The 14,071-nt window shown below is 53.1% G+C and overlaps 1 protein-coding gene across 1 annotated transcript; it reads right to left on the bottom strand.

The window, feature by feature from the left end:
• Positions 1-7,646, bottom strand: CKM (creatine kinase, M-type). Its single transcript, XM_017650384.3, has 8 exons — positions 7,497-7,646; positions 5,206-5,416; positions 4,594-4,748; positions 4,059-4,191; positions 2,202-2,373; positions 1,623-1,746; positions 1,004-1,193; positions 1-498 (listed from the first exon to the last, which is right to left on the bottom strand). Exons 2-8 carry the CDS (start codon positions 5,396-5,398, stop codon positions 320-322), a joined length of 1,146 nt encoding a protein of 381 aa, XP_017505873.2. The 5' UTR covers positions 5,399-5,416; positions 7,497-7,646; the 3' UTR covers positions 1-319.
• Between the last annotated feature and the right edge of the window lie 6,425 nt (positions 7,647-14,071).

Below are 14,071 nucleotides of genomic sequence, written 5' to 3'. Positions count from 1 at the left end.
TAAGGCCACCATTGCTTTTACTTGTTGCTTTGAGTGGAGAAAAGGCATGAGCTCCAGATGTGCTGGGGACCTTTCAGAGGAAGACTTGAGGGAAGTTTTTCATTGGCCAGAACCCAGAGGATGGATCCCATTGGTTGGAACTCTGATTGGAATTGGAACTCCGAGAAGGGTGGCTAGAGCCCCAGGTGATGGAACCTGAATAGGTGGCACTCCCAACCCTGGAAAGAAGGCGGGGCAAGGGTGGAGGGGTGGGCCTCCGCGGGGCCGGGTCTTCCCTTTGGCTGGGGCTCCAGCGGTCGGCGACGGGCAGGCTGGGCGCCTACTTCTGGGCGGGGATCATGTCGTCGATGGACTGGCCCTTTTCCAGCTTCTTCTCCATCTCCACCATGAGCTTCACCCCGTCCACCACCAGCTGCACCTGTTCTACCTCTGATGAGCCCAGCCGATCGGCGTTGGAGACATCGAACACCGAGCCCACGGCAGCCGTATCCACGCCACCTGCGGTAGTAAGAGGCATGGGCGTAAGGAGGGAGCAGAGGTGGGGAGCAGGGACCCAGGACGCGACCCTTTGCCAACTGCGACCGCGGCTTGTGTTGAGTGCTTACTGTAAAATTGAAGGCCTCCTACATGTCTCTCTATTCATGAGCCCACGTCTCCGGCTTAGTTACCTCACCCTTCAACCATCCAACATAAAAATCTAGCATGGTGGTTAAGAGTCTGGAACCGGCTGCTTGGGGTCGAGTCTTGCCCACCTTCCCCTTCACAGATGGAAAACTGAGGCCTCTAGGGGGCCGGAGACATACCCAATGTGTATTACGTAACCATGATGATATCATCTCCTATGAGATAAAGCCTGTTGATGCCCATTTACAGAGGAAGAAACAGGCTCACAGAGGGGGAGCCCTTGCCGGCCCCCAGAACTCGCGGGGATGCCCCACCTCCCCTTCCGCCTTCTCCGAGGGCCCGCCCCGGACGCCGCGATGTGGGGATGCGAGGGCAGCACCTGTGCCCCGCTTCTGCAGGCGCAGACGCTTGAGGATCTCCTCGAACTTGGGATGCTTGCTCAGGTGCCCCAGCTTCACATGCACACCTCCACGCAGCCCGGTGCCCAAGTTGGACGGGCAGGTGAGCACGTAGCCCAGGTGCTCGTTCCACATGAAGGGGTGGCCGGCTTTCTTGAAGATTTCCTCAATCTGAGGTAGGGGGAGAAGACCAGGGTCAGCACCAGCGGACGCCCCAAAATACGCCCGCAGTCTGGACCGGACTGTGAAGGACAGGGCATGAGGACGTGGGTGGGGGTGGGGCTCCTAGGGAGCAGGGCTGGAAAACCGAAGGTTGAGATTTTGAGGACACAGGTGGCAGCAGAATTCTCAGGGAACTGGGCTTGAGGGCGCTTTGGAGGCGGATAATTTCAGAGACGCGGTTTGGGCATAGGGGTGGAGGCAGGCCTCCCGGAGACCGGGCCTTGGAAAGTGGGCGGAGGTTTAGTTTGGGGAGGAGCCGACTCACGAGGGGCGGGGCCTTGTGAAGTGGGTGGGGCGCGTTTTAGGGGCGGGGCCTTGTGAAGTGGGTGGGGCGTTCGTGAGGAGTCAGAACTCAGCCGCTAGAGGTCGACTACCCACCTTCTGCAGCCCCACGCAGAAGCGGCGGAAAACCTCCTTCATATTGCCCCCTTTCTGCATGGAGATGACTCGGAGGTGGTCCTCCTCGTTCACCCACACCAGGAAGGTCTTGTTATCATTGTGCCTAGGGTGTGGCGCCGCAAGACGCGGAAGAATCAGTTCCGCGTTAAAACCCCGTTCCCACCCGCTCGCAAACACCCACCGCCAGAGGACAGCGGGACTGAGGAGCATAAGGTGCGGCTGTGGGATTCCTCAGAGCCGCCGAAGCTTAACACCTGTAACTCGAACGTCACAGGGTCTGTGAAATCTCCAGTCCTGGGATCAAGGACTCTCAGGGTCACACAGCTACCAAATGCCAGAGCTGGGATTTGAATCCAGGGAGTCTGGTACCAGTCCAAGTTCCTCACCGCCACTCCTCTGGTCCAAGTTCCCCAAAATGTAGGCAACACAGACCACAGGGTCTGCAGGGGTGGAGTATGAGATCATCTTCTGGGTACTTGGAAACGTAATTGTTTGTACAGTATTGATTTTCATGGAGAAGTGCAGATGGTCATGGGAGGAGGGGCAGGGGGGCCTCACCAGATGCCGCGGGCGTCCGGCCAGTCGCGGGCCATGCCTGAGGCGAGCAGCAGTGGGGACACGGGCTTGTCGAACAGGAAGTGATCATCGATAAGCTGCTGCTGCTCCTGCTCTGTCATGCTCTTCAGAGGGTAGTATTTCCCCTTGAACTCGTCTGTCAAGCTGTTGAGGGCTGGAGGGCCGCACGAGAGAGTGGTCAACAGCCTGGCCCACCTCAACCCAGGCCTGGGTCTTGGCCTCGTGCGTGTCTTAAAGTTGCCTGCACACTTGTCCCAAATTCATAACTTCTGCCCAAAGTGGGCCCCTCCCCCGTCTGCCCAGGGTCCAAGGTCTAGCCACACTGTGGGCTCAGTGGCAGCAACAGTATGCCAGCATCCCTCCTACTGGCTGGCAAGACAGATGGACAGTCTCAGAAATTTGAGGAGCCATCAGCAAAGAGCATTATAATGTAATATATATAGTATTTGTATATGTTCATATGTAGAAGAAATATATTATGTATATTTGTATGTACATTTGTATGTACATATGATATATATGTATGTAATGTATTTATGTTTATATGCATTTCTGTTACATAATTTACTGTGTAATATGTTATATATCACATCCTATATACTATATTATATTATGAAAATAATGTAGATAAACTTACAATTAAATTATATTTAAAACAAAGGTAATAACTCAAAACCATCACTGCCTAATTATTTTACATTTACTATTATCTGTGTTCTTGAGGTTATTTTCATCTATTGTCTGTGTGGGGGAAATATTATATAATGATGTGTTACTATGCATCTCTTCCCGTTTCTGTATGATGTCATGTTGATAGCTAAAATTGGCCAGCGCAGGAGAATTTACACCACAGAAACTGGCAGTCACTGCAAATCAGGGCTTTTTTGCAAGCTGGTTGTTAAACATTTACTGGAACAACACAGCTTGCAAGCCCTGATCAAACCTCCCAAATATACGTCTTCCCCTTCTTCCCATCCCACTGCCTACCCCTCACCCCTTGCCTGGACCATTGCACTTGTCTCCTCATAGTTTCTCTGCCCCCACCTTTGCCCACAGTCTGTACCCCTCTCAGCAGGCAAAGGGCCCAATGTAAGTCTGAACCTCTCCCTCTCCTGCTCACCACCCTCCTATGATTTCCATCCTCCCCCAGAGTCAAAGTCAAAGCCAAAGCCCTCCCAGCTGCCAGGAGGTTCTGCACAAACTGGCCCCCCATGCCCCTCCGCTCTCATTCCTCCCCTGTACCCCATGCCCACTTGGCTCCAGCCACACTGGTTTCCCCCAACACACTTACCCACCTCAGGGCCTTTGCACCTGCTTGTTCCACCTGCCTGGAATTCTTCCAGGTTCCTTCTTGTCAATCAACTCCTCCTTTCTAAGGGAGCTCTCCTAGTCATTCTGTGCCACACCCCTTATTTCTTGGCTTTATGGCATTTTGGAATTATCTTGTTCTTTTGTTCATGTCTGTTTCCTCTTATGTCCCCACCAGGCTGAGTGCTTTATGACAGCAGTGAGCTTGTCTATCTCATCCATCCTGGGAGCATTAGCTCCCCACACGAGACCAGAGCAACCATACATGTTGCTGGATGGATGGGTTGATAGAAGAGTGGATGAAGGTCAGGACCCTGGTGAAATTGGATGTCAGCATGGATCTGCTCAGGGCACCTACACTCTTGACAGTCCCCCAGACTTCAGCAGGGGCAATGACGCCAGCTGCCACTCCCCAAGTACCCGTGATGTATCAAGCTCTTTATATGTTTTGGAAAGTGGGGCCCAGGGGACCCAGGGACCTGCTCATGGAGAAGCAAAGCCAGAGCTGGGTGACCCTTCCACCCTTCTCACCTTCCACGGAGAGTTTCTCCACCGCTCGGCGCTCGGCGCGGGAGCAGTGCGGGGGCAGCGTGAAGCCCTTGATGCTACGGCCGGTGCGGACGCGGCTGCTGAGCACGTAGTTAGGGTCCAGGTCGTCTCCACCCTGGAGGGCGGGTGCGGGTCAGGACCCGCCGACCCTCCAGCGCGCCCGCGGCCCCTCCCCAGAACGTGCCCCACCCAACCTCCCGCCCCTCTGGGGCGCCCGCTGCTTGCTTAGGCCCCTCCCTCCGCACCTGCCGCCCAGCTCTCCTCCTCCCATCTGACACTCCATCCTCTCTGTGCCTGTTTCTCCCTTACCTCATGTCTGCTTTGTGCCGTCCCCCTCTCTTCCCACTCTGTCCCTTGCTGTCTTCTTTGCCCTTCTGTCCGTCTCTCTCTCTTCGCATCTCCCTGGGTGTGTGTCTCTCCACTGCCGTCCTTCTGTCCCTCTCCGCCTCTGTCCTCCCGCCCTCCTCGCCCTTCTGCCCCCTCCCCGATGCCCCCACCCCCGCCCCAGACAGCTGACCTTGAGGTTCTCATGGTTGAGGTCGGTCTTATGCTTGTCGGTGGGTTTGTAGCCCCCGTGCCGGTCCTGGATGATGGGGTCGAAGAGATCCTTGAACACCACGTAGCACTCCTCGTCACCGGCCACGCAGCCCACGGTCATGATGAAGGGGTGACCTGGGGGTCGAGGTGAGGTCAGCGGTGCTGGTCCCCAGCGAGGAAGGCCCGGGCCCCTGATCCGGGGTGGACTCTACGTGTGTGTGTCCCCGCAGGGGTTCATTCAAGCCCTGAGAAGGCTGTGAGTTGGTAGGGATGGGGAGGGGAGGCTGGGAGAGGCCAAGGTGGCTTCTGGGCTGAGGCAATGCTGGGGGCAGGGCAGAGGAGAGAGGAGAGTCTCACAGGGCCTGTTACAAGGCACTAAAAGTACTGCCACTTGAGTCCCAAAGTCATGGAATCTTCCCCCAGAACTTCTCAGAACCTTAGACTATCAGCTCCCGAGATTATAAGAGACCCGAATGCCTCTCTTACTTCCTAGATGGGCCAACAGAGGCGCAGGGAGCGGGGCTGGACGCCTGGCAGGCACCTCCAGAGCCCCCACTCCAGGTGCCTGTAATGCTCCACCTCAGAGGCTTACCTGGGTTGTCCACACCTGTCTGGATGATGTCGTCCAGAGTGAAGCCAGATGGGGTCTCCTTGTCCCGCAGCTTCTTGTAGAGGTCAATGGTCAGCACCTTGGCCATGTGGTTGTTGTGTTTGCTGAGGTCTGGGTACTCCTCATCAGGCTTGTAGTTCAGCTTGAATTTGTTGTGGGTGTTACCGAACGGCATGGTGGCAGTGTGGGGGGCCTGGGGGGAAGGCGATGGGGGAGGGTTAGTTGTCATCCAGCAGAGACCAGCAAGGGAACAGAGCGAGGCTTCAGTGTCAGGCAGGCCTGACCGCCAGTCCTGACTTCTGCCCAGAGGGGTCCCCTCTCCGAGCCTCTGCATCTTGACAGGATGCATCAGGGGTCTTGGGTTAGGATCCTGGCTCTCCCACACCCTGACAGGTGACCCTGGACTAGTAACCTTGCTAGAGACTCGGTTTCCCCAGCTGGAAAATGGAGGCGGGAACCTCTGAGCCAGAGAAGTGATTGTGGCATGGATAAGAGTGTAGGTTCTGGAATCAGACAACCTGAGTTTGAATCCCAGCTCTGCCGCTTACAACAAGCTGTGTGACCTTGGGCAAATGCTTAACTTCTCTGTGCTTCAAATTACTCCTTTGTAAAATGGGAGTCAAAATAGCAGTCACCTCATGGCGATGTTGGGAGGATTAAAGGGATTAATTTATGTACAGCACTTGGAATAGTGCCTGGCGCACAGTAAGCATTATTTTGCTTAGTTATTTTTAGAATGATTGTTATTATTTTAAAGGTCTAAGTGAGGAGCCGGTGAGAAGGTGAGGGTGTTGCTAGGAATGAGTGTGTGAGCAGAGAAAGGACATTCTCTCCATGAAGGTTCTTGGGTGCTCAGCCCAAGGAAGAGGGGCAGGGTGGAAAGAAGGGCTGGGTGGCTGTCCCCATCTCTGTTTTCCAATGGCTCTCCCACAGGACTCAGTTGAGAACAATCCAATAGACCTGGGTTCAAATCCCACTTAATGCCATGTCCCTGCTGGGTGACCCCAGCCCAGTTGCTCAGCCTCTCTGAGCCTCTGTCTCCTATGAACTGAGCCTTCCGCATGGGGTGTGCCAGGAGGATTCTTCGAGTTCAGGCATGTGGCCGGCTGAGCACGTGCCCTGGCATGGACTGGGGACATGATACCTAAAGAGGTGTCTGCTATGATTGTTTTTATTACTTCTATTCCCAAGACCCAGAAAGCAGGGATCCTTCAATAGTAAGAATGCAGACACCCACTCCCAGCTCCAAGAATGGAAACCAGTAGAATGTGTGAAGGAAATGGGGACCAGGACAAGCTGAAGCCTGAGGCAACAGCCCAGGAGATGGGAACCCACCAAAAACCTCTGGAGCTGCTGTCCAGGGCTGAGGATTATTAATAGAGTCTGGCAGATGCCTCCTCCCCACCCCCAGCTGCCACCCCCCCACCCTACCCCCCACATTCCAGGGGCTCGGCTTGCACAAAGTCAGCAGGCTAGAGACAGGTGGGCCAGGGGGGCTGGGAGGACACGCACTGGGGTTCAAGAACTTCTAGCCCAGAAACCCCCCTCCAGAGGGCATCCAGCCCCCATCCTGCTAGGAACAGGCCAGGGTTGGGCACTGAGGCAAGGTGGGCGAGTCCAAGAGAGACACAAACAGAAATAGCCCCAGAACTACAAACACACACACACACACACACACACACACAAACACAAACACATACACACACCCCTACCATGAACCCCCAGATCCCACTGCGAACGGAGTTACCCCCATGCACCTCCATGCTCAGGAGCATACCCAGGATATAAGCACCCAAGCGGGAACCACAGAAAATCAGACACAAGGTCACACTATTGTGGGACACAACAGGAACCCACACGTGACAAACACAAAGATCCCCCGGTGCCTGCTCTCACAGCCCTGACAAGTGACACACAGATACCTCCCATGGCTGGTGAAACCCAGTTCTGGTAACAAACCCTCACAAACACAGGCCAGCCCTGCAGCTCCTTGCAAGAGATGACAGCTGGCAGCTGTCAAGATTCCTTCCCTCTCTGGGATCCCTCCCGACGACCCTGGGCCACAGAGATCACAAGTTCCAGTGGGCCCCAGGGAGCTCGCAGATGGGGGGACTCCCAGACACAAGGTCTATCTTCCCATACACTGAGCCACCTATATGTAGGAGGATGGGGGTAGACACACGAAGCCCCTTCCAAAGCCAGGTGGGCTGCTGGCACCATGAGGACCCCCACCTGACTCTGAACCCCACCCGGATTCCCGCCCCAGGAGGTACCTGGCCGGGCTGCGCTGAAAGGGGCTGTCTGTATCCTGGAGGCAACACTGACCCAAGGGAAGGGCCCGCAGCCCTGGTCTTATATGGGGGGGCCGGGCTGGGCTACTGGCTGGGAGGGGCTGCCCCCAGGGAGGGTGGCTGGATGGCAGCTGAAACTCTCACCTCGCTGCCTGGGCATCATGCCCACCCTGAACCCAGGCATGCCTTGCACCCAGCCCCATGGCCTTGTATGGGCCTCCCCAGGCCTCCCCCACCAAGCTGATCCCCCGACTAAGTGCTGAGCTGGGCTGGTAGGTTACAGCTGGCCCCCCGCCGGGGACACGGGACAGTGTCAGGGAATGTCCCAGGCACGTAGAAGCCACCCTACCCCGGCCCTCCTGTGCCCAGGCCTCTCCTCAACCCCCAGTGGCCTTGACCCCAGCAAAAGCAGGTCCTGAGCCCTGCCCCTCAGGAAACCTTACACAGCCCCTGGAGGGCCAGGTATCTGGTTTTCCAGAGAAGGAAACACGTCCAGAGACTTGCCCGCTGTCACACAGCTGTGGGGAACGCATGACCAAAGCCAGGGCTGGAAGCAGGGCAGCCGAACCCCGGAAGCCTGTGCTTAGATTCATTTTCCTCCTGAGGAGTGACTGGGAGAGAAACTGAGGCTTGTCTGGGTTGAGGGGCTTCATCAACTTCGAGACCTGAGTTGGAGGTGGTGGTCGCCGTCCCCACTCTGTCCATAGGGGAGACCCTGGGAGACACCGGCAGCGGGGGCCACAGGCAGGCACTGAGCCTGAAGGGGAGTTTATTTTTAGAGCACGCTTTGCTGTCTCCTCTGCAGAGACCTAGACCCGGAGCGCTGGGGATAGAGGGGCACGGGGACAGGTGTTGGGGGGGGTCGCCACGTGTCCGGGTTAATTATAACCAGGCGGCTCTGCAGTCCCCGTTGCGTCCTTACAAGGGAAGCGCGGCCTGGAGGCTGTCCCCGCCCACAGGGGACGGGGCTGGGCCGCAACTGGGTCAGAGTGCCCAACTCTGCAGATCCCGGCAGAGCAGGAGCTCCGGGCACCTCCGCTGTGACGGGGACCCCAAGGACTGAGGAGGGGATCCTGTGGAGGGGAGCATGCATAGAGGAAGCAGCTTCCTTCTGGAAGGTGCCAGGATTGCAGGACGAGCTGGCACATCCGGGAAGCAGGAGGACGCCAGGATTGTGACTGAGGACATTCCAGTCCTACAGTTCGGCCCTCCTCCATCTTTTTTGGTGTCCTTTTATCGCCCCCCACTTCTTCCCAGACAGATGGGGACTGACCTAGGGTAAATGGGCCCTCTCTGCCTCTCCCCAGATTTCTGGGAGGGAGGGGGCTCCTTAAAAACCCTTTCCTTGGGACCCAGCCCCTGATCTCTCCATCCACTGTCCCTTCCCAGCAAAGTCAGAGTGGAAAAGTTCTCCTTTGTGGTCAGGGAAATTGAGGCCCAGAGAACTAGAAGGAATCGGTCTAGAATTGTTATGCATTTATCATTTTAACAATTATTTATTATGCACTTACTAAGGACACAGCAGAAAACCACTAAAAACCCTGCCCTCACGGAGGTGACATTTCAGTGAGAGTGAAATGTCAGGTGTGATAGGGATTCAAAGGAAAATGGAAGCCAGTAGGGATGAGAGTGATGGTACAGCGGGGAAGTCAGGTCAGGACTCTCTAGGGGAGGTGACATCTGAGCAGAGGCCTGAGGGAGAGGAGGGAGCCAGCCAGGTGGGGATCTGGAAGGGGCAGAGCAAGTGCAAAGGCCCTGAGGTGGGAGTGACTTGGCAGAGCTGAGAGGCAGGGAGGAGGCTGGGGGCTGGAGCAGATGGGGCAGAGGGGAGAGTGTGAGGAAGAAGATGAGGTAGGAGACAGGACAGGAGCAGTCCCGAAGGGACCCTAGAGGAGTTTCCATCCCACTGCGAGAGGGATGGGAGCCTGGCAGTTGTGAGCAGGGGAGGACAGGATCCAGCCATTCATGTACCTGGTAGGTGGCACAGCTCAGCTCCCTAGACCCTGTAGCAGCCCCCTATGGGGGCATTGATATTCTTATTGGCCACACAGCGTCAGAAGCCCTTTCTCTGAGTGGGGAGTTCCCCAGCATGTGACAGCTGCCCTTGAAGAAGCCAAAAATGTCAGAAACTCAGCTTCCTAGAATCCTTTGCTGTAAGAGTCCAGTCACATGACCTGGGCTGAGCCAGTCAGACACTCCAGCAGGACCTTGTGTCCTGAGTTCTACCTGCTTTATCATCTTTGAGTATCCTAGGAACAGTTGGCCTTGGGGAGCACTATAGCCCCCACCATCTATCTTCATCGCACCCCACAACCCAGAGCCTGTCAGTCTCCAAGGCCTGCCCATCTTTCCTCCTACCCTAGCTCCAGATCTCCTCCACATTCCCCCCTGCCCTAGCCTCCTCCCTAGCCCTAGTCTTGTCCCTCCCACCCACTCCCTACCTGGTGACCTCTCCTGCTCAGAACCTGCCATGGCTCCCCAGTGCCCTCAGAATAAATGAGTATTCGTTGGCTAAATAAATAATAGTAGATTTACCACTCAATTGGAAATAGCAGGTTTACCACTCCATCCAGTTAAGCAGAAAGTGCTTTGCTACCATATGTTAGGTGCTTACAAAATCACTGGGAAGGCTGAAGGAACAGGCTGTAGGCTAGGCCTCCAGGAATACCTCTCACCCCCAGAATTACACTCTCTCTGGGAAACAGGATGTGCTAGAAGGAGGTTAGCACAGAGGCTGAGTGGCCACTCCATAGTCCCCACTTGAACAGTTAACTCCTATGGAGCATGCTTATAAGTCAAATAATATGCTAAGTGCTTTACATATATTAACTCATTTAACACTCCCAAAAATAAGGCTCAGAGAGGATAAGTGGCTTGCCCAAGATCACAGAGCTGGGAAGTGGAAGAGCTGGAATCAAACTGGCACAGGGCTGCTGAGAGTAAGTTCAGGATTTGCTGGAAATAATTTTTAGGCCTCTCAGGAAGGCCATACTATATTGTCAGTCCAGAGCCCCTGTCCAAGTCTTTAGGCCCTGATAATTCATATCCACTTCCCCATGCCTCCATCACCCCAGCAGTCTGGCTTCAGGGTCCAAGCACTTTATGTGTATTAACCAATTTCATTCTCCAACAGTCCTATGAGGTAGGTACTGCAAAGTTTGCAAATCAGAAAAGTGAAACCCAGAGAGGTTGAGTCACTTGTCCAAAGTCACACTGCTGGGAAGTAGTGTGGACCAGGTAGTCAATCCCAGGCCTTATATTCCTAATCCCTTTCTGATACCACCTTTCATGCCAAAGCCCCATTTTACAGATGGATGCTGAGGCTGAAAAGGGGCAAGGGAACGATCCTGTCACTGGCAGTGACAGCCAATACTCTGGAATTCCAGAGCCTGCATGCTTTCCCTTCACCCTCAAGCCCTGGCATTGCACAGCAGCCCTGCTCCCGACCCCTCCCTTTCTCTCCCCCACCTCCCCTGTCCCTGTCCCTTCCCTGTCGATGAGGCTGCCACCTCCACCCCTATGGCCCACCACTCCAGAATGCTTTCCTCACACAGCACCGAATGTCCTCTCCCAGTCCTGGCGGTATATGATTCATGGAGGGCAAGTTGTGAATCAAAGCCAGCTGCAGAACTGACCGTTAAGGACCTGCCCACCCCTTTTTGTTCCCCAAGAGCAGGGCCAGGCCTGCAGTAGCTGTGTAGCCGACTGGGTGTCAGGCCCACATGGTGGGGTGGCAGGGAAAGACAGGCAAATAGGATAGTCTTTCATGGCTCCCCTACTGTCCCTCCCCAGTCCCTCCAAACTGATAGTTACTAATGTAACTATACATTTTCTTCTAGGTGCTGCTTTAGCTGCATCTCAGGGTTTTTTGTGTGTGTCTTTTTGGTTATTTATTTTTACATTCTGTTATCATTTCAAATTTTTTTTTTACACTGAGAATGTTATATTTGGAGTGTGTAGATGGTCATTTTTGTTCACATTTTAGTTTCTTAAACTTACCTTTTTATTGAGGTATAACTTATTTTCAGCAAAACACCCTAATCTTAAGATCAAATAACTTTCATTTATGTGTACATCTGAGTAACCACCACCAAGACCAGAAACCTTGAAAGGCTCTCTATGTCCCCTCCCAGCCAGTGTCCCCTCTCTTCTCCAAAGGAACCCCTATCCTGGATTTTAACACCATTAGTATAGCTTTGCCTGTTATTCGACTTCATATAAAAAGAATCACACAGGTGTGCTCAACCTTCTGTCTGTTAAGATTCATTCATATCATCACAGACAATAGATTTCTCTTTAGCAGTTGTTGCTATGTAGTAAATTTTATAATTTGTTATGATTCCTTCTTTGTCTTATGAATGGCTTTCAAAAAATCTTTTTATTAATGAATAAAAGATGAGACATCACCTACTGGAATAATATGCACCTGTTAAAAAGAATGAGGCTAATCTATAGGTACTACTTTGAAAAAACTGCCAAGTGTCTTAGTCCATTCAGGCTGCTATAATGCAGACTGGATGGCTTACAAACAACAGAAATACACTGAGCACAGTTCTGAAGATCTGGGTCCAGCCTAGGTGGGTGAGGGTCTTCCTCTTATCTGACTTCTTGTCTCCTTATGTGGCAGAAAGGACGAGAGAACTCTGTGGGGTCTCTTTCAGAAGGTCACTAATCCTATTTACAAGGGCTGTCCCTCATGACCTAATCACCTCCTAAAGGCCCCAAATCCTAATACCATCACCTTTGAGGGTTAGGATTTCAACATATGAATTTGTGGGGGGAGACACAAACATTGAGACCATAGCCAAGTGGGGAAAAAAATAAATATATACTTATACTTAGTCACAAAAATACCATGAAACACACCACCTCTAAATGTAGCAGCTTTAAAATGGATGTGGGGGTCAGCTGAGAGTTGGCTATCTAGGTCGGGCTCAGCTGGGAAGCTCTGCTCCATACTGTTACAAATAAGACAACAGGACCCAAATGGAGTCCTTTATGCAAAGCCCCATGTCATCAAACTGACTTAATGACAGTTTCAGCTCTTGCAGAAACGAAATCTTAAACCAGACAATAGGAATTGCCTGATCAGCCCTAGTTAGGTAATCTGCCTGGTAGACCCTGCCATTTCCTGATAAAAAAGTAGCCTTGCAATAACCATCCCACCTGCTTTTTTACCTAGTATAACTTTCTTGTTCCTGCTCCCTTCCAGCTATAGAAACCTTCCATTTTTCACAGCTCCTTGGAGCTCTGTTCTGTCTGCTGGATTGGATGCTGCCTGAATTAAACAGATTTTGGCTCATGTTAACTCTTAAAATTCATAATATGACTCAGTTTATCCTTTAGCATTGTTGGTGTGGGCCAAAGGGATGGCAGCCATGCAAGGGAAGCCTTTCTCATGCCTACGTCAGGATGCAAAAGAAAACGTTCAGAGCCTCTTAGGTTAAAGCTCAGAACTGGTACGACAGTCACCTGGGCTCCTGTGTGATTGGCCAAAATCACATGATGTCACCCAAAGTCAAGGCCATCATTCAGTCTACTTCCATGAGCAAGGTGTTTTTCCATTTGTGTTTTTCTTAAATAGGCACTCACACTCATACATCCACACACAATTGATACCCATGGAACATCTCTGGAAGGATTTGAGAAACTGGTAATCAGGTTTGCTCCTGTGAAGGGAATCTGGCAATAAGAAGAGACAAACCTGTTTTTCACCTAAGTCTTTTATTCTCTGGGGACATTGTTTCTGACAGAGTGTAACTTTTTTAATCAAAAAAAGAGGGTGCTTGCCATTCTTTCTTTGCCCCTGGCACCTGCTAGCAAGCCGGCTGTCCCTGCCATTGCTGCAGACCAGCCAGAGAGCAGCCCCGCCTACAACAAACACACAGCTTAACACAGAAGCTTCTCCCTGCATGCAGCTAACGGGCTCAGACCCAGAGGCTGCTCCCTGCATGCAGTTGACCAGCACAGACGGTGGACACAGGCGCAGAGTCCGGGAGGCATGAAGGGGCTCCGTTCTCATGACAGAACACATGCTGCTCGCTTGCAACCCCCACCAGTGCCCTAGTTCATCCTGAGGGCCACCCTGCCTGCAGCAGCCTAGGGGATTAACCCAGAGGCTGCTACCTGCACATGGTAGAAGGCACAGACAGAGGAGATGGGCTTGGAGACCAGAAGGCATGAAGGGGCCTTGTCCTTGCAGCAGACACACATTCTGCTGGCCTGTGAACCCTACCAGTGCCCTAGGCCATCCCAAGGGCTACCCTGCCCACGGCAGCCTAGAGGATTAACCCAGATGATCCCTGTGTGTGGTTAACTGGCAAAAACAGCGGAGACAGGCAAGGCGACCGGCAAGCAGGAAGGGAGTTTGTTCTCCCAGCTGACATGCACCACTTCCCAATGACCACTCCCATTGCCATGAAAAGGCAGAATAACCTTGTTCAGTCCAAAATCCCTCAAACACCAGAGAGAGGGCTTGGTGAGATTTAAATCACCAATCTTCCAGAAAAATAATTCAAAATAAAAGTCATAAGCATGCTGATGGGGCTACAGAGAAA

Source organism: Manis javanica, chromosome 17 (genome assembly GCF_040802235.1).
Source record: "Manis javanica isolate MJ-LG chromosome 17, MJ_LKY, whole genome shotgun sequence".
NCBI lineage: Eukaryota > Metazoa > Chordata > Mammalia > Pholidota > Manidae > Manis > Manis javanica.
This window is presented reverse-complemented; position numbering and strand designations above follow the sequence as displayed.

What these genes read in the sequence shown, in the direction of transcription:
- CKM (XM_017650384.3), bottom strand. Translation starts at nt 5,398, where the DNA reads ATGCCGTTCGGTAACACCCACAACAAATTCAAGCTGAACTACAAGCCT. An exon ending in TCAACCATGAGAACCTCAAG is followed by an intron (nt 4,192 to 4,593) that starts GTCAGCTGTCTG and finishes CCCGCCCTCCAG; the next exon opens with GGTGGAGACGACCTGGACCC. An exon ending in CCGGACGCCCGCGGCATCTG is followed by an intron (nt 1,747 to 2,201) that starts GTGAGGCCCCCC and finishes GCCACACCCTAG; the next exon opens with GCACAATGATAACAAGACCT.